Raw genomic sequence first — 20,767 nt, 5'->3', positions numbered from 1 at the left:
TGCATGAAAATATTAAAGAGATAAACCACTTTCAATAGTGTCCTACACAATTACAATAAATGAACAGAGGGTTCATATTCATCCTCTGACGGTAATAAGCACATATATCCATTTTCTAATGATGTATGCAGCTCAGTCTCATTAAGTGGGGGGGCTTATATGCATCTACATGGATGCAAGACTCAAACAAAGTAGGTATTTGGTTTTTCTACACTGGCAGTGACAGGAGTTGCTCTAATTGTTAATACCAAAGTAAAATGTATTTTGTGTTTCGATGCCTTGAAGGACAATGCACATCTTCTTATTAAAACAACATGCACTGTGTTCACAGAGACATGTAATCTCTAAAACAGGCATTTAGCAAGACAAATAAAACTGCTACTTCATCGCTAAATATGAATCTGCAAACAATGATTTTGTGTTATTCGTTTGGCTTTTGAAGGCAAACTACCATTCACTGTTGATTGTTTATCGTCTAATGCTTACAATTTCATTAGGTTTCTTTTCTGTAGTGTACGTAAGCAATTATAACATAAATCAGTTAGTTCATGATACTTCATTCTTTATAAACCCTATTCTGAAATCCCCACCAAAATTATAAACTCACCATTTGTTGTTACACTTGGGAGATCCCTATCTCTGCCACACATTAAAATCTAAGACTTTCATTGTACTTTCTTTTTTATGAATGCCAATACCTGTTTACTTAAATGACAGCTTTACCTACGTGATAGATATACCAGTAGTGTTGTTGCTGTTAGTATTTCTATATTGTATTACATAAATACTCTTCAATAATGGAGGTACTTTAACAAAAAGCCATCAGTGGGATTTCTGTTTTTGCTGTGAAATCGACAGGTATCGTGTGTCGTAAAATTTCACTGGTATCGAATACAAAAATTCTGGTATTGTGACATCCCTAATATGGACATCTGAATAGTTCTCCGAGGCACAAATGCACTAAATATTTGACGCAGGTTTGAAAATTATCACTGTGCAAGCAGAAGGCAAGAAATTGAACAGGTGCTTCTGAAAGTGACATTCTCCAGAAGAAATTTGTTTCCATGTTGAACCAGACCCACAGCGAATTAAACTTGCTTTAGTCACCTGCCCCATAAAGTAATAAGTTTATATTTAAAATCTTTGTGTAAGACTTAAACTATTTTTCATTGCTAACACAATAGGGCCATATCCTCAATATTTTGTCTACTAAAGCCAGCATCACTCTACACGACTCTTCCAGCAACTTCCGGTTGTAGCCTTTACTTACATAATCTTAGTGAGTCGTGATGCGACCACGTGACCACAAGTTGTACAGTTTGACATCCTCAGGGGATCAGTTAAAATGTTCTGCAAAAAGCCACAAAAAAAATCAAACAGGTCTGATTTTGTTTTCAGCCTCTGAGTGGGCAAATATGTGTGCGCATGACCTGACAACCAAGGACCACTTTGCAGGAAGTACAATGGGGTTACAAAGGAAAAAAAAAAAAGAAAATGGGTGTTTTAAGTGACAAAAATAGAAAAAGGGATAGTCTATCTATTGTCTCATATTTGTTGAGCCATAACAGAACGTAAAAAAAAGATGGGCCAAGACCATGGCTTAACTCTCCATACCTGGAAAATATTTGTACTGCCAATAATGCTGTTAGGCAGCACATTACTTGGTTCTTGAAATGTGGTGAACTTCAGATACTTTGAAAAGATGAAAGTCTGCCAGAGAGTCGTGAGCAAGTCACATGAAGATATCCCAGCAGTCATTAAATTTGACATGCTCTCCAACTGTAACATTGGTAGGGAAAACATAGTTTTTTCTGCATTTAAGTCCTAATTAATGAAACTGTACTGTAATTACAGTCACTCACAAATTAAATGAATCCATATTTCTCAAATTTAGAAGAATTCCCTGTAACATCATTTTTGTCAAATAGGCAGTGCCCTGTCCAGGGGGTGTTCCTACCTGGCACCCAATGATTGGTGACACATGCTCAGGCTATCCTGCGACCCTCTCCTGGAAAAGTGGCTTAAGAAGACTGATGGATGTAAATCAGCATCAGGCAAACTTGTACAGTAATTTCTGTAATTTACATTTTTGAAATGTATAAAGTAAATGATGTAAGTCAGTACAAGACCAGGAGATACTGAAAGACTTGACAAGTTGCTCAGTAAGAGGTGGTTCTGTTCCAGGCACTAGCCTCACTCACTCTTCACTTTTCACTAATCTTTAATTTACTATTTTTTTTTTTTGTATCAGTAAGGTGCTGCTGGAGTATGTGAATTTCCCCTTGGGATTAATAAAGTATCTATCCATCTATCTCTCACCAAAAATGCCTCACATCTTGAGCAACCTGTGGAAAAACCTTCAGCATAAATTCCTACTGCTAGTTCAGGAAATTAACACATGCCTTTGTTTGTGTTACAATGAGCACAGGGTGCACACCTTCCTTAACATTAAATAAATAATGAGCAATAAGTCACCTAGAGCCTTCAGCAAACAAGCACACTCAAACATTCAGCAAATATGCCCCAAATGATTACCTAAAACTTTAAGAAACCCAAGAATATCAGAAGAAATAAATCATGAATATATAACCCAAAGCAAAAGTAAAACTCTGACCATTTTATATAAAAAAAAAAAAAAAATCAGGTTAGCTCTGATTATAATTTTTCAAATCCTGGACAGTGATGTTCCTAATTCAATGTTGCAGAATTTGATGTAGAAGCAACACCTTCTAACAGCCTTTTAATAATCATAACCCAAAGCCTACACTGTACCTGTTAACTCAACAGGTCAAATTCCAGCAGGGGCAGGTTTTAATAAATATGATAGTCACAATTTTCATATATAAATACAGTAAGGGTCATTTTCCTGGACCTCTCCTCTTCAGGGCCTAAAAATGCATCCACACAGAATTTCCAAATAGCCTAAAATTTCTGGAATTTGATGATGCTTTCACATTGACATTTCCTTTCTGTGGTCAACATGCATTCCGTGTGCATCTTCATTGCTACTGACCCTCACAAGTCACTATTGCTAGATTATGGCCTACATGCGCCCACTGGTCCAACATGGCTCTAGAGCAGCTCTACTGCATCTGCGTCATCAAATTTTACATTGCTAGTAGGGCAACTAGAAGTGTTTAGAACTTGCACATAGTATAACTTAGTACTGCATACACTGCACAGTAGTTAGTAGATGATGATAGGAAAAATAGAGGAATTTGCATGAATGGCTATCTGGTTCAGTAGATGGCTATGAGGATGGGGCATAGCTGCATTATAATTAAACACCAAATCATAAGAACAAAAGATACCCCAAAAGAAAATGTATGTACAAGGGCAAGTTTAAAATAATTACCCGTGTTTCCATCCTGATTATAGTGTTGGCACATATGTGTCTTAGCAAATAAAGGTGCTAGCAACTTAAAAGCTTATAAAGTATTCACTCTATAAAGCACAAAACTGCTGTTTTGGAGAGACCATGTCAGCTATGTTGCGAGACCAGGTAAAAGAGAGGATGATCTAATTGAGGCCGATGGTGTTTTTGTATTTCATAATAGTTACATATCAGTCGATGAAAAGCGTTCACTTATGGAGGATATGGTTAATTTATTTCATTAGGTTTCAAAGAGCTTCATTAAACCTGCCCGTTTTTGCAGGCAATAAGGATGTCCCATATCAGTTATGATGAATATAACTGTATTCACGTTATTCTCAGATTTTGAATAATTTTGCTACGTTTGAAGAAAAAAAATGTTTGTTTTTGTTATTTAACTTATTTTCCATTATGAAAGAGAAACGACAAGCATACATGTATTTTAAAAGCTTACCGTTAAGTTGAATTTGATTTTTGCTGAGAAAAGGTAATAGACAATTTACTTTTTGCCATTTGTTGAATCTGAATAACCCCCCACCGTTATCCCTGTTCTTTTCTTTGAAAGTCAAAGTATGGTCACCCTAATATAAATGGCATACTAGATTAATAAGTACCGTACGGCTCTCTTCCCTTCATCCACGTACTTAAAGAGTTTAATCTGGTCAGAGCCTATCCTATACATTCATGTTCTTAAAGCAGGCAACAGTGCACTTTCTAATGAACAGCATTCTTTACACGTTCAAACAACTAGCGCTCTGACAAGTCAAGTGACATGGACAAGATCAAAAAGTAAATCGGTGGTGGGAGCTGAACTTGCGCTTCACTGCCCAGCTACATAAAACTAGGCCACGCAGCCTAGCGATCACTACACTGTCACACAAACTTCTCGACAAACGTGAACAACACGAGGAACAAATAATTCATTAATGCCTTATGTATCGTGCATTTCTGCGGTGTACACTTACAGTTGCCACCGTAACGTCAAAGCTATCTACTGCCGCCTGGCAGCTTGCAAGGTTTGATTGAATTACACCGACTCGGGGCAAGCCTGGCGACGTGAATGAAGTCGGTAACAGCGTTGTGCATAGCGGAGGACGTATATGACTACATTATTTATGTTCAGGCTACGGTCAGCTGATCGATCGCATGCCTACAGCCCTTGCTTGTCTTGCATGCTGCCCGCCAGAGCCCAACACCTGCGGCTGTGCCGCGCTTCTTCGCTCGCTCAAGTCCGTCAGCCGCACCAGGTCAAGAAGGCACTTACTGTTTCTGAAAGAGTTCCTCAGCCGCCGGTGGTCCTTGCTGTTGCTGGAATGTCTTGAGAGACTCGAAGGCCTTCATCAGCTTTTCCATGGTAGCCATTTTTACCAGGACAATATTTACAAAATTTACGAGTCAACAGCAACAGCTGCACTGGCAGCGGAGGAGGAGAAATTGGAAAAAAGCAAAAAAAAATAAATAGGAAGCGATCTGACACACGTGATTTAAACAAATCCAAAACAACCCTGGGCGACGTAGACGCCGCGCTCCTCCCTCGTACTAGCGATAACTTGTTTACAATGAGATATTCTTTTAAATGAATGGGAACCAAATGTTGATACAGTCTATTTTGAAAGCCATCTTTAATGCATCCCATAAGCCTCCCTCCCACCAAGCAAGGAAGTAAACGCGATGACAGCGGCACAGATGGACAGGGAAGTGAATCGCGGGAGCGGCATTGGTTGCAACCAATCGAATTGTGCTAAGGGCGGGATTAACATGCGGCAGTCCATAAGATTATATGCGTAAATGAGGCGCTTTGCAGTTGAGTGACGTTTGCCATAAGCAATTGGATTAGAAAAGGGGCGGAGTTATCGGAATGCATAAGAACCTTGTAGGATTTACCGTCACTCAATGACACGGCTTCCAAATTCAGTCTTAGGATCCCACTGTGGCTGCGGGTTTTTATTTCACACGGTTTCACAAATAAACGGTTCGGTCTTAACCTCTAACTCATCTGTTTAATTAGCGTTTCTCTTCTGTTATTCTTCATTCTGAAATATGTTCTAATATATCTACATGTAAACGAAATTCAGAAATTAACATTTTTGCCATATCTAAGTGTTGACTTTCCTTTACTATTTTGTTTTTAGTTCACCCTTCACCTGTGGAGTTTACTCCCTTAATTGTATCTTAATACTGACGATTACTGATAGCAGTACTGACACGGGTGCAAATGACACTGAATATTAAAGAGATAAGTTAGTGAGCTAAATGGTAAGAAAAGATTTTAATGACCAGAACAGAAACAAGAACAAAGTCTTTAAGATTAATCTTAAAAAAGAACAATAATTAATGTCACACACACAAATACTTGCTACATTCCCCTAACAATTTAGTAAACCCAGTTTGTAGTACTAGGGTGTTGTACCGTGTTAGCCATTATGAATGTAGAGAAAAGCCAAGCAAAATGACACCTTTTATTGGCTAACTAGAAAGATTACAATATGCAAGCTTTCGAGGGTTTACATCTTGCCTGAAGAAGGGGCCTGAGTTGCCTCGAAAGCTTGCATATTGTAATCTTTCTAGTTAGCCAATAAAAGGTGTCATTTTGCTTGGCTTTTCTCTGTAAACCCAGTTTGTAATTTCTGAATTGACACAAAAAAGGCAGAAACTGGGGAAACAACAGATTGATTAATAAAGGCAGGAGTCCATTTAAAAGCAGAAGGTGGTTGGGATGAACACTTGCAGTTATGGTGGTCTGCAGGACTGAACTTGGAGACCACTTAGTTAGGCCTTTTATTACAAATTATCACAGAAATGACCGTAGCATTGAAGTAGCGTCTCTGCTTTAACATTCTGTGTCTTACACCCATGTCTGCACTGCTTATCACTAATTATCAGTATTTACATACAATTTAAGAAGCAAACTCCACAGAAATAAGGCAACATAATATGGTAAAACAACGTTTACTGTTTAAAACATTGATAAAGAAAACAGATTTCAAAATTTATTCTAAATGCAAATATCATGCTAGACCACTTTTCTGAATGCAGAATAAGAAAAGCAAAATAAGCCAGCAAAACAATAAGACTGATGAGACATAAGAACAACCACTGATTTGTGAAAGTGCTTGGAATGAAAGCCTGTAGCCTGTAATCTACTCTGGGAGGTTTTGTAAATTGAATGTTAAAAAGTTTGATTTAAAGCATCAGGTCAGGAGGAGGAACAATATTTTTAATTGGGAAGATACGGGCAGAGGTGAACAAGTTTTTTAGACGCGCTAACAGTTTTATGAGGCGGACACGAATAATGCAGATGCAATGAGACACAAAATAAAATGATTGTCACAACTCAACAAATCCACTGAGGAAAATGTGTTATAGAGATGATGCATGCCTTGGATAGCTGGGATTTATATTCTATCGATGCCAGTGTCACAACCAACAGCTTCAGCTCAGACCTGGGAATAATCCACTAAGAAACCACTGCGATTTTTACTGACTCTTCAAAAAAAAAATGAAATGTGACACGGATACAGCAAAGATGTGTACTGCACCTTATTGTAGTGTTTTCTACAAATGTATTTGTCTTCATGCCAGCTCACTATGTATCTGAATGCTCTTTTTTAAGATGTCCTCAAAAGCCTTAATTATACTGATCAAGAGGAACGACAACTGATGAGTAGCTTATTTACAGTATGCATGTTTGTTTGACACGAAGCTGCTTATGACATTGAATAAAGATTTCCACCATGTTTCAACTTTGAGTAAGGAATGTTCACATTACACAGGTCTGCAAAATTAATCTCATAAAAAGGTGTTTTAATTATGAACAGTTATTTTTGTTGCATTCATTAACATAATTAAAATACTGTATAGTTAAAATGTTTCCATTATGTCGCATATAAGTACAAAACTGAAAAGAAATTTAACTAAAACGTAGCAAATTACATAATTTATTCATGTGTGCAATATTGTTCTAAATCAATATATAAAATGAAAATCTAGAGTTTTAAACATGTATATAAAGAAAACAACAATACACATTCATTGACTTACATACAAATTCTCTAGCTTTTGTCATTTCTTACTTTTTGTAAACCGAAACTTTGTTTGGTGGCTCATCCTTTGTACGTTTTTCCTGGTGCGTCCCCATGATTCATCCAGCCGTAGTCTGCCGTCAGACTGATATCCCCTGGTACCTTCTTTCCATGTCCTTGATATCCTGATGGAATCTTTCACCCTGCTCTTCACTCACTGCTCCAAACTTTTCAGGGCAAAATTCCACATGCAAATCCAAAAAGTGAAATTTGAGATTCATGTGGTAGCCCAAATCCTTAACTAATACATTTTTCACAATTTCTTTCCAATTTGCACCTTTATTGTTACCTAAGGACTTAGAAGCCTTAGAACTTAGAAGGTACTTCTTTGAATGATACCCAAGCATCTCTCGTTCCAGGTTGTTCATCACATGATCAAATTTTCCATCATTTTATTTATTTATGTATATATGTATGTATTTATTAATTTATTTATTTATCGGTTGGTTGGATGCATTATCTGTCTATATTCTTGTTTTTTATGTGACTGCTGTTATATGCATCTGAATTTCCCTGTGGGATTAATAAAGTTTATCTAACCTAATCTAATCTAATTTAATCAGAAATCAGTTTTCTAATATCAGGTCACAAAAAATGCTGTCTTTGAATTTAGCCTCAGACAAACCCAGAAACTTCATGCACAAACACATCAGACAGGCTACATCATTTTGTAGGCCTTTGAGTAACCGCTGCATTAAACCAAGTTTAAAATGAAGGGGTTACAGTAGCACTTTATCTGGAACCTCAAAGCTAGGTCTGATGATGTTTTTTGGCACTGAGCTGTAGCTTTTTTTCTAGCTGGCCATTCCTTCTGAAGCCAATGTCAGTTCTTGACCCTGCTGTCCCACTCAAAGAGGAGACATGGGGATTTCGTATGTCCTGACTGCTGACATAGGAAAACACACAGAACATTCAGGTCACCACATAAACTGTGGTAGAAATTAAATTGAAAATATGTTAAAGAAAGAATTTTGCCTTCTCTAAAACCTCTTTGAGTCAGAGGAAGCTGGCAGGCAGGAGGAAGCTTTTCCATTGAGTCTTTAATTACTCTTCAGCAAATTCATCACAGTAGTCTGTTACAGAATGATCAAATAACATAAGGGCAAAGGTCCAGTTTATCCATCCATCCATTATCCAACCCGCTACATCCTAACTACAGGGTCACGGGGGTCTGCTGGAGCCAATCCCAGCCAACACAGGGCGCAAGGCAGGAACCAAACCCCGGGCAGGGCGCCAGCCCACCACAGGGCACACACACCCACACACCAAGCACACACTAGGGCCAATTTAGGATCGCCAATGCACCTAACCTGCATGTCTTTGGACTGTGGGAGGAAACCGGAGCGCCCGGAGGAAACCCACGCAGACACGGGGAGAACATGCAAACTCCACGCAGGGAGGACCCGGGAAGCAAACCCGGGTCTCCGTACTGAGAGGCAGCAGCACTACCCACTGCGCCACTGTGCCGCCACGGTCCAGTTTATAAACAGTTGAATTTACATAACAGTGCTGATTAATGCATTTACTCTGATTTGTTCGTTGGCTTACTCCTAAACAACCTATCCAAATAAAAGTCTATTCCACTGCACTCTTGTTCTTCTTGTATCTCCATGGTTCAACTATTATCCTTGAAATCTCTGTGTATGTGACAACTGTCCAGTCTTATTGTTTGCAGGACATCTGCTAGTCTCTTAATCATTTCCTCATACATTTTGTGTATTACATCAACCATTCTCTTAGTACATTCTTGTCGTTTATTTACTTAACCATTTCAGTAGTTCTCTTCATTACATTTCTAAAACAAGTGCTTATATATTTCAATGTGCACTGCAAACCAAAATACTTAACTACTGTTACCACTAAATTATTCTCTCACAGAACCAACATTGCTTATTATAGTTAATTTTCTCAAGAAGGTTTTCAGTGGGGCGGCACGGTGGCGCAGTGGTAGCACTGCTGCCTCGCAGTTAGGAGACCCGGGTTCGCTTCCCGGGTCCACCCTGCGTGGAGTTTGCATGTTCTCCCCGTGTCTGCGTGGGTTTCCTCCGGGCGCTCCGGTTTCCTCCCACAGTCCAAAGACATGCAGGTTAGGTGGATTGGTGATTCTAAATTGGCCCTAGTGTGTGCTTGGTGTGTGGGTGTGTTTGTGTGTGTCCTGCGGTGGGTTGGCACCCTGCCCGGGATTGGTTCCCTGCCTTGTGCCCTGTGTTGGCTGGGATTGGCTCCAGCAGAACCCCGTGACCCTGTGTTCGGATTCAGCGGGTTGGAAAATGGATGGATGGATGGGTTTTCAGTGTTCTCGTAGGTTTCTTTCAAATGCATAGTATGGGCAACAGGTATTGATGTGTTTTTATTACTGTTACAAAGAAGTGCTCCTTTGAGACTTCTTTTAGTCTGTTAATAGTCTCAATTCTTCAACATTGTAATCTCTGCCAAGTTTTTGCACTGGGTCACTTCTGTTAGTGCAGTAAACTAAGGATCCATCTTTCTTGAAATATCCTGCAAAATCTTCTGTGTTTTGGTAGCAAGAGAAATCTTTGAGAAGGCCTAGACCTCCTTCTAAGTCATTATGTTCATCCTGAATGAATGACTACGGTTGATTGCTTGAATACATCAGTTCAAATTCTTCATTGTCACCTGAGGTTCCTTCTCCCTGTGAGTATGTTTCTACAGAATTAAGAGTATCAGGTGGAATAGGAATTGGTACATCCTTGACAGGTAAAAAAAATATGTTTTATGAAAAAATATTACATGATGGAGAAACACGGTTTTCATTTTTGAACCCGGGCAGCACAGTGGCGCAGTGGTAGCACTGCTGCCTTGCAGTAAGGAGACCCGAGTTCGCTTCCCGGGTCCTCCCTGCGTGGAGTTTGCCTGTTCTCCCCGTGTCTGCGTGGGTTTCCTCCCACAGTCCAAAGACATGCAGTTTAGGTGCATTGGCAATTCTAAATTGGCCCTAGTGTGTGGTTGTTGTTGTGTGTGTGTGTCCTGCGGTGGATTGGCGTCCTGCCCGGGATTGGTTCCTGCCTTGCACCCTGAGTTGGCTGGGATTGGCTCCAGCAGACCCCAGTGACCCTGTGTTCGGATTCAGAGGGTTGGAAAATGGATGGATGGAACTCAGTACCCAAAATATATAAAAGTCACATTAAATACTCAAAATGTTATTTTATACATATAACTGTGAATTTTTATTGCATAGCATTTGAAATTGAAAATCTACATTCTGTGTGGTGTGCTGATTTTGTTCTACTGAGTTGGGCACCATAGATGAGCAAACAGCTCCTCCTGTCTCACAAACTCCTTCCTGTTTTGACTCAAAGACTTGTCACCATCCTACATTGTCCCTAGTGTGTGCTTGGTGTGTGTGTGTGTGCCCTGCGGTGGGCTGGCGCCCTGCCCTGTGTTGGCTGTGATTGGCTCCAGCAGACCTCCGTGACCCTGTAGTTAGGATATAGCGGGTTGGATAATGGATGGATGGATGGACTTGTCACCATGTAGATTTGCATGTTCACTTTCAGAAAGGTTCAAGAATGCAGTTACTGAAAATTACTGATTAAACAAGCAATGGAAAAAATCCAATTAAAAATCTCAGAAGATACCCTGAGAACAGTCAAACCGTTTATGACAGGGTGGATAATCGCATGATACCGCTTGCTGAGAACAGGCCACTTCTTCATTCATCAAATATTTGACAATTTGTAAAAGCATACAGCGATTGATTTTAAAACTCTTTCAGCAGGTTAGGATGAAATAATCCACTAATTTCTGCAATTGAAAATGGATTTTCTGAAGAGTTCAAATACAAAACAGCACAGGTACTCAACTCTTACTTCTCTAGAACTGCGAACGTCATCAGCAATACTAACATGTTGTAGAATTACTGCCTGGAGTCCTTTACCTACAGGAAGATTATATATGTAGCCCATTGGAAGTACTTCTGGGTCAAATGGAAGTCCCACAAAGTAGGGATCATGGATCCTTGTAGCACCACCTGGTGGCACCCACGGAACCTGAGGAGGCTGCCCCATGGAACTACAGTTCCCGGTATGCCTTGTAGGTGTCCTTACAGGTAGTATCGCTAGCTTCCATCTAGCGTGCTGGGGAGCATGTAGTTTTGACAGGTGGTTTTCTCCCCTGTCCTTGCATCACACTGGCTGGTTATTATTTTTGCCCCATCCTGGCCGGGATGCCTGCCCATCACACTTGTCATGCCATATGCTCCCTGGCAGTTCTCCATTATTAGTCAATGATATTTTCCAAGATGTTTTAGGAGTATTTCTAGTAATTTACATTGACTTAGTATACCAAATGTTTTTATTTTTTTTATCAGATTTGGACACTCATTGAATATCTAAAAGACAATCTTTCTTGTTTAGGAAAAAAACACTTTGTACATCAAATTAGAGAAGTTTGAGTTTTACCAGGCATCAGACTTCCCAGGTGTTATGATTTATCTACCTTGCGAAACTGAAAAAAGGAGGCGTCACTTAACAAATCAGCTTAGTACTCCATACTGTTATACTTTTGAATTGTATTTCTTTTGGCGGCTGTCACATGTATCTTGAGTGCACCGCAGCTTGTTCCTTTCCTACTGTTGGTGGGGATGTGGTGCCCATGTTTGTCACCTGCTGGCAGTTGCAGCAATGGTTTGAAACTTTGCCATATCTTTATCTGAGTTTCAGATACAAATAAGCTTTGCTAAACCTATCGTGAATATTTCTTGTTTTCTGACTTGATCCCTTGGGCTCCTGACTTTCGTTTTGTCCTTTAATCTTGCTCTTTGGCTTCTCGATTTTGGCACGAATTGATCTCCTGGTTTTGAGCCTTTTCTGTTTTGTATCTCTCTCCTGGTTTTCTCTTTAAAAATTTGTCAGTTTCCTGCCACAACATAAACAGGCATGAAAAACAAAACTTTGGCTTCACCAGCACAAGTAAGCTTGGTTCCCAAACTTAAGAAGCAGGCATTGTGGCTTACACAGGCCAAAAGGCTCCAAACTGACAAACTGAGTGTTTTGGTTTAGCCAGGTTTTTAACTTGGGCACATGTAAACTGTTGTTTTATGTTATATTTAGCTTTTCTTATACATTTTGTACATTATATATTGAATAATGTTTTGTTTATGTGTTTAGTTATATGCCCTGTCCCCTTAGAAATATGTTTTGGGGGTGCATCCACTTTAACGCATACCCAGAGGTCCACTCTCTGCCTGTAAAAGCCCAGATAGAAGGTCAAGCCACTTTAATGTATAATCTGTTCTCGACCTGACAACACGAATATTGAAGCAACCAATTAGAGAGTCTAACAGAAGGCACTTGCACCAAAATGAACATCAAAAAAAGGAATGTTGCACTTAGGCTATTTATTCAAGTTGCAATTGAAATAGAACAAAAAATGACAATGAAACAAAATTCGTGGAACACACTGGCAACCCCATTTACTGTCCGGTGTCGTGGCCCCCAGAACACTCAGTCAATGACTCGCTACCATAATACTTATCTTACAACTGAATTTGTCTCGGTGTCACAGCCCCCAGAGCACACTGCATTCACTACACAACAGCTGCTCTGTACACTGAAGTCACCCCGGTGTTACAGCCCTGGAATGTGCTACACGGTTACCTTTCCACATGTGCCGTACACTAAGTAGATCAACAGCTTCTTTTTGATTGGTGAAACATCCGCAGAGTGGACATATGTGTTTTGCTTGATGTGATAATCATGTGTATTATGCGCTTGCTCAAAGTTATGATGACAACAACTAGTGCAAGAAAAAGATGTCCACGTGTGAAACGGTGACTTTAATTCTATAAACTACAAAATTCATCATCGGGAGCCTGAGCCTGAAATGTCAATCTATTGCAGTGACGTGGCTGGTGAGGCACTGACTCCATCAGAGTCAAATTTACAAATACATGAACCCAAAAGAGTAGCTTATTCACAATTCAATTGGCAGCCATAATGCACATTGACTGCTGGTCATGTTTCATATCTCATCAGCATTCTTTACACCCAGATAGGTAAGGTACATATCTGGCTAAGAAAGAACGTTACATTTATAGTGGCGAGAGAGCGCATCTGCTCTGCACCCTCCATGTGTTCTAAATTTTCCATTGCAATTTCACAATTCACACTCATTCAATACAAATGAAAGTATAGAGTGGTATACAAAAAAATGGATTTCAGTTTTGACCTTAATTGAAACATTTAGTTGTTTTTAAAAGCAATGTTAAAAAATTAATTACATTTATTAACAAATTAGCAATTAAAACTAATGTTTTAATTCTGATGCTTTAATGAATTTTAATACAGCCTGTTCAACAAAAGGATAACAAGAAAAACAAAAGAATATTTTATTTAAGGTCAAAATTAAGTTTTTAAATATATGATTTTTTTTCTTAGTCTGATCCCATTTTTTATAAAATTTAAAACCGCTTATGGTCTTACCTTTATTTGTAAATGAAGTCCATGCGCTTATCCTTCTCCATGAAAATCTCAGTCAGTTTCTTGTAGAAGTCCTCTTTATTTTCCTGTTGGGCTCACATGCGCCACCTTCAGTGCGGCACGGTACTGTCTGCCTCACCTTGTGCCTTTTCACTGCGGTTTTATGTCCGATCAGAAAGACTAAATATGTCACACACATTCATTAAAGATATTAGCCAGACTGTGAAAAGTCAGGGTGTATAATAAACGTGTCTGCAAACATTATATTGGTGACATACAGAGAGACAACAACAGACAAGCGCCAATTACAAGCATCAAACCAGTGTGTGAGGGAGAGCGCAGTCTGAGGTGAGGTGAGGCTCCTTGCTGCCACACCTTACGTGTCTCCTTTATATTTGAACAGGAAATGCACCAATTCAGTGATTTTGACTACAAAAATGATCAAATTTATTGGAATCATACAGAAAACAATTATCGCACAGACCAGTGGACAAATTTATTTTATGTTATCATTAGTTTTTTTATTAGTTTGTTTTACTTTCATGATGAAAGTCAAGGCTCTGCCTCCCCTGACCGCACGTCCCTGATCTATTGCAAATGTGGCATTTGATTGCTGAAGGTTTACATTTGGTGTAGCGACAATTCATCAATTAAAACACAGCATTGCTAGAGCCCACCCTCTCAGGTTTGACGAGTGGAGGTGACAGTTTTAAATTCAAGTCTTACTTCATGTTGCATTTGGGGCAATATTATTACGGAAAAATTAAATAAAAAAGAAACTAAAAACATATTCTATGATACATTAATTTATTTGCGCTCACATTTCAGGTTCCTTTTCTTTAGTTACTACTACATTTCACAATGTCCTTTTTATTTGTGTATTTCTTTTTTTTTTTTTAATTTGTCCGAAATATTTCTTCACACTAGTTTGTTTAATAGGACTAGATGATCTATACCCTGACAATTCAGCACAGCACTTGCCTTTAGTGGGTTGGAGATGTCTTCTTTGTTGTGATGTCATTGAGACTGATGAGCCTTAGTGTTGTTTCCACCAGTATGACACATCATCAGTTGTGGACCCCGGCCTCATACCGTGTTTCAGTCTTATAACCACAAGACACCTTCAGCCGAGGCAGGTCCACCACAGGCTGATCAGACCTGGGTGTGTGTTGCATGGTTACTAAGTGGTCATTAGACAGTTTATACTGTCTCGTTTCGCTTCAGCCACAACCAGTGACTGCTTCTTTTGGTGACAGTGGCAAGTTCCTTAATTGTCTACCGCTTGGGGTGCCCTCTAATGCCCACTTCCTTCAGCAGCCTTAGAGTGGAACTGGCTACAATGTCCCTAATAGGTTTTACCACACAGATAATATCTTTTCATAATACATTCCATCAAAAAACAACTAAAGCAATCCAAGCATTGATGCCCTCCGAGTCCTGGGCACAGCATTCAACCTCAGCTCTTCTTTCTAATGGAGTTGATGTCGTACTGTTCCTTCACTAGCTGGTCCTCTGCTCTCTTTGCTGTTATACATTTGAATGTAGCAGGAGACATTGGGTTTTTATATCAATTCTTGTTAAAATGTTTATCTCTAAAATTATTAAAAAATGGATCACAAAACAATAACTAAGGCTACTGACACTGACAATATCAAAGTTTTAAAGGACAGCAGGAATCAGTTTGTTGAGAAGGCTTCATGTCTGTAAATGGCAGCCAGATGGCACCAAAACAACACTTTTATAAATAGATGAAAGTAACAACAGAGGGAGGAGGTGCAGGAATATTTCTGTGTATCAGTTTTCTGGTGTAGAAGTTCCAGGGGTCAGAAAACTTACCTTTACTCCATGGGCCAGTAATAAAACTCCTCTCACCTTTGGGGGCCAGACAACTTGATCCATCAAAACACCGTTCACGACGTGTGTGCTTGCTTCTTACCTGCTAAGTGGCCAATGTCTGGGATTCATTTTGGATATAGTAATGCGCAGGCTAGCATGCAGATGATCATCAGAGAGGCTGGATCTCAACCTTGACTTTGTAGTTTTCATCCATGAGAAAGTCTGCTCACAGGTGTATGTGCTTCCATGCCTGGTAATAAAACCACGTCATTGTTTTCAGAGTAGTAAAATTGCCACTTGAAAGTTATTTGTAAAATATAATCGGATCAGCAGTATTGTTTTGCAAATCAATGAGGTCCAGTTGAAGGGTGGACAGTGCTCAATTGACAGCTATGTCAAAAGGATTTTCAAAAAGCCTAATGGCATCTGCAAGTTCAATAAATAAAATCCTGACAATCTATAAGCAAACTGTTCCTGTGATAATTCGATTTTTGAACAACTAAGTCTTTTGGGAAGCACGTATCTAATGTTATTTTTTTATTCTCCTCTCAGCTGCTAAGCCCAGTGGCAATATGGCAATCACCCACAAGAGGCGCTCTAAACTCTATACCTTGATCCAGTCGAGCAATGAAACAATCAATATTACTATAAAGCAAAATTAATAAAACGCAGTAAAACTGATGGTAGCAAGAGTAGGAAATGAATATGAAAAAGAGTCTTTATTAAAAATACTTGGGTAAAAATACAGACAACTGAAGATGAGTCTTTTCAAGTCTGGGTGCAGAGCTGCTTCAGATTTTCTGTGTCTTGTTTGGTGATGATCTTCTCGCTCCTGTTATTCATTCTTATTTGTTCCCTTCCCTATGTGTACTGTAACATGCATCCCACTTAAAGAGACCTTTCTTCATGTAAAGTTAACAATAATCACTTGAATAGTCAGTAATCTAAAAACAACTAACATGTATACCTGGCATCAGGGTTTTCTTTCCCAGGATGATGTCTCTAACTACCTGATGATGGCTGATAAATAAAGTGAATTTAGCACATTTCGAAAGAATTAAGCAAAAAATAAAGATTTGGATGAATAAAGATACAAAATATCAAAGATTTCAAATGGCTCGTCTCAGCATTTAGATATGTCTGAGATGAAGATTTAGAGTTACAAGTAGGCCTATCAGCCTTGAGCTTCTGGTTTTTTGAGAACTGCTCCAGTAAGTTATAGTCCAGGTGCTCAGGGCTGGCTGTCTAGTCCGAGTTAACTCACACAGTTCACATTTTCACTTGTTTGTAGTGTATTTATATATCTACTAGTTACGTGACTTGTCAAAGACAGGTAGTAGAACAAATTTAAAAATGTTTGATACCTGTGGCCCTACATGTGTAGCACTGCTACATTTCCCACCCCCAGGTCGTTGTTTACGGCTGAACCAAGGCCAAAGGTTGGAGACCGATACCACATATTCTACGGGTGCTGGCTCATGTACCCGGGATGGCGCATCAGGTACAACGTTAGCACAGCCCTTACGATAACACTCCTTGAACGTAAACTGTTGGAGGTGCAACACCCACCTGGTTAACCCAGACGTGGCCTTCGGGCAATTGAATGCTCCACTTCTCAACAGTTCACACGACAGCAAGGCATTCCTTCTTGGTGGTGGAATATTTGTACTTGTCAGTGCACTCTTGAGTTCTGGTCTGCCAGCGTCCACTCCCAGGGAGATCCCTTCCTCAGCAGCTGAAGCAATGGGACTGATTCATGGACTTTGTCGTAGGTGATTATTGTTGTGTGTTGTATTTGTTATCGCCATAGGGGAAGGGGAGGCTTATCTCATTATTTGTAGCTTATATTTACTTTCCATTTAATATATTATTATTATTAATTCATTTATTGGATTTCGTGTCTCTGTCTGTGAGTGACATCACCACAGCTTCATCAATCGACCGTCCATAGCCTCATTGCTGCCACAGATGTCTGAGTATCATGAGAGAAGAGACCAGGAGGCAGGTGCAGGAGAGCTGGCGTGCCTCTCACAGCCACTAAGGCAGTAGATTCCTGTAGCAGGGGTGGGGAACGACTGGGTACAGTTGTCATGGTTGTTTGTAGTGCCCCAAATGGTGTTCCCTAACCTGGTCCCTCATTGTGCACCCATGAGCATCGTTGACTTTGTAGAGAAGGTTGACTTGTTCGTGGAGTGGAATCCTCTGAGTGGTCAGGCGCATGCTTCTTGGTCTGCAGAATGGTACAAATGTAACAACTGGGCGGAGTTTAACACTGCTTTTCTCGGCGGCTTCCTCTCTCAGTGGTTCGGTACTACAATGGTAGTCCACCAGAAGAGTCCGGTGACCTATTCAGTAGAGTGGGGATTGCCAGGGACCAAGAAAATAAGACACTGTTAACATCACCAACCTCAAGCCTGGGCTCGGCATTACACAACAACCTTGGAGTGGTGAATGTCGCAGTGTATCCCGAATCCCGTAAATGTCAAAAGGGACTCTGCTCTGTTGGGCCCTTGAGCAAGGCCCTTAACCTACAATTGCTGAGCGCTTTGAGTAGTGAGAAAAGCATTATATAAATGCAAAGAATTATTATTATTATTATTAGTGCTACAACTTAATGGACTCCAATTCCCAGCCGCCCTGAGGGTATTGCTCTGATTAGACATCTGCAATGGGCACAGGGGCTGGTGGGGACAAGAAGGGCCGGCAGAAACTTTAAAAGAGAGCCATCTAAATAGAGAAATGGGCACCGTTGTTTGTTTGTCAGCACTGTCACCGTTTGTCTGTGTGGATATTACGTGGGTGTCCTGCATTACTCTTGCATTGGATTCAAGTTTTGTCTCGAGCCTGTCTGCATCGTCTTCATCGGAGGGAGCGATCCTACACACCTCAACATAAAATGCTTCAGAAACGACAGGACAAACTTTATACTCACCTCCACAGTTCACAGGATCTGCCACCAAGCTTCATTTGCAACTGTTACACGGGACTGATTCATAGACATTGTCGTAGGTGTTTACTGTTGTGTGTTGTATTTGTTATCGCTGTAGGAGAAGGGGAAGGTTTATATAGTTTATATTTACTTTCCATTAATATATTACTATTATTCTTCATTCATTTATTTGATTTATTGGATTTCGAGTCTGTCTGTGAGTGAGTGTGGGTCGGGCCAAGGCCGGGTGCATTCCTGGTATCCCCACCAAAATGAATAAATCACCATCACTTCCACAGTGTGAATCTGAGTGGCACCGGGCTGCTCCAATGTGTTCTTCCAATGCTTTTCTTCAGTATCCCCATATGTCTCAGCTTCTGTTGCCTGGTGCTTCCCCTCTCAATCACGTTCTCATAATATCTGCTTCTCATACTCTCATTTTCTGCTTTTTGACTAGCACCAAAGGTAGTGGGGCTCCCATAAAAACATTTCTTGTCACGTGTGAATAATTCCTATCTATGAAAATGACTCCCATTGTGCCTTCTATTAATTTGTGCCTTGTGTGTGTCAAACTGCCTTGCCCGACACTTTTTCTCTTAAGTTCTACTTCTGTAAAGCCTGCTTCTCACACTCTTATTTCAAGACATTTGCTTCCTGTCAATTGTTTGACAACCACAAATGGTAGACAGCCTTCTTGAAGATACTTCCCCTCTTTAAAGACGACTCTTAGCATACCTTCTGTGCCTTGGTGGGACCAGACACACACATACATACACACACAGACATCTGTATTTTATTACATAGATTTTTTTAAATTGGTACTTCAGCATTGTGAATGTGAACATTTATTCTTCATATGGCTTCTTTTTCATCACCATACACCTTGTTTTTGCAGGTTTACTGAATGTTTCTATAGGCTTCATTGGAACCTTGAGGCCTAGCTGTTTTTGTTATAGCTCGGATTCATAGAAGCATTTTTTCTATTCTTATTTTGTGTGTTTTTAAATTCCTTTTCTTAATTTTCTGAAAGAATCAAAATTTATTTCTGCACTTCAAATATTTTTTTGGTGTTGTTTCTCAAGACGTTTAAAGTCTTTTCTGACTCTCTTTAGTGGGTACTGCCATCTTTTGGGCTGGTTGCCATGGATATCCATCCTGGAAGTCACAAGACATCAATTACGCAATCACATAAAGGTAATTTCCAACGATTAATGGATCATCCAAAACTGCATAGGAAAGCAAAACAAAACTCTGTTCATTTGGTGTGTGTAGAAAATTTGCAGGAAATTCTGGTTAAAGGAATATTCCACCCAAAATGATATTTTTTATGTTACTTACCCCCATATAAATTAAAGTGGTTACCAGGAAAAAATTTTAATCTCATATTTTCATGGAGAAAGTACATAACAAAGATTCTTACAAATGGTACTCAACAGTGGCAGATGCTGGATAATGGCAGCTATACAGAAAAAATAAAACTTCTCACTCAACTTTTGTCGCATAATCCACATGTCTGTTATCCATCCACATACTCAAAATGTACAAAATGTTTTTTTTTTTGTTGAAATACTATAATATTTACTTCTGGAAAACTCAGTGTGCAGCATAAACAGGAAAGGCTCATTCCCTTTTGAATTGAAGTCCCACCTCTCCGTCTCCTTCATTCGTCAAGAGTCCTGTATTCAATTCAAAATGGGAATACGTCTTTTCTTTTTTTGTTGCACACAACTTTTTCCAAAAGTAATAATTAATTATATTTTAGCAAAAAATGAATGTGTTTTACACACTTTGAGCAGCTGAATGTATAACAGATGTGTGTATTATGCATCACGTGTTACGTAAGAATACTTTTCTTTTGTTCTATGGACATTTTTTGGCATCGCTTGCCATTGTGCAGCATTGGTCAATATTGAGTTTTGTTCAGTCAGAGTCTTTGTTATGAACTTTTTTCCATGAAAAAATGAGATTAAAAATGCTTCTAGGCTACAAACTGTATGGTGTATGTAACATATAAAGAAAATATCATTTTTGGGTGAAGTGCTCCTGTAAACTTTGTAATAGTCATTTTGATTTCTGGTCCCTCTTCAGATAACAAGCTGCCTTTCTT

At 39.5% G+C, this 20,767-nt stretch overlaps 1 protein-coding gene across 4 annotated transcripts in view; it reads right to left on the bottom strand.

The window, feature by feature from the left end:
• The window catches only part of htt (huntingtin), a 242,530-nt gene extending 237,496 nt beyond the window's left edge, over window positions 1-5,034 (bottom strand). For all 4 annotated transcript variants that reach the window (XM_051928233.1, XM_028801715.2, XM_051928234.1 and 1 more), the window contains exon 1: window positions 4,638-5,034. In XM_051928233.1, coding sequence (XP_051784193.1) covers window positions 4,638-4,735 — 98 coding nt within the window. In that variant the 5' untranslated portion in view covers window positions 4,736-5,034. The remainder of the gene's footprint in view (window positions 1-4,637) is intronic.
• Between the last annotated feature and the right edge of the window lie 15,733 nt (window positions 5,035-20,767).

The sequence above is a fragment of the Erpetoichthys calabaricus genome, chromosome 5 (assembly GCF_900747795.2).
Source record: "Erpetoichthys calabaricus chromosome 5, fErpCal1.3, whole genome shotgun sequence".
NCBI lineage: Eukaryota > Metazoa > Chordata > Cladistia > Polypteriformes > Polypteridae > Erpetoichthys > Erpetoichthys calabaricus.
This window is presented reverse-complemented; position numbering and strand designations above follow the sequence as displayed.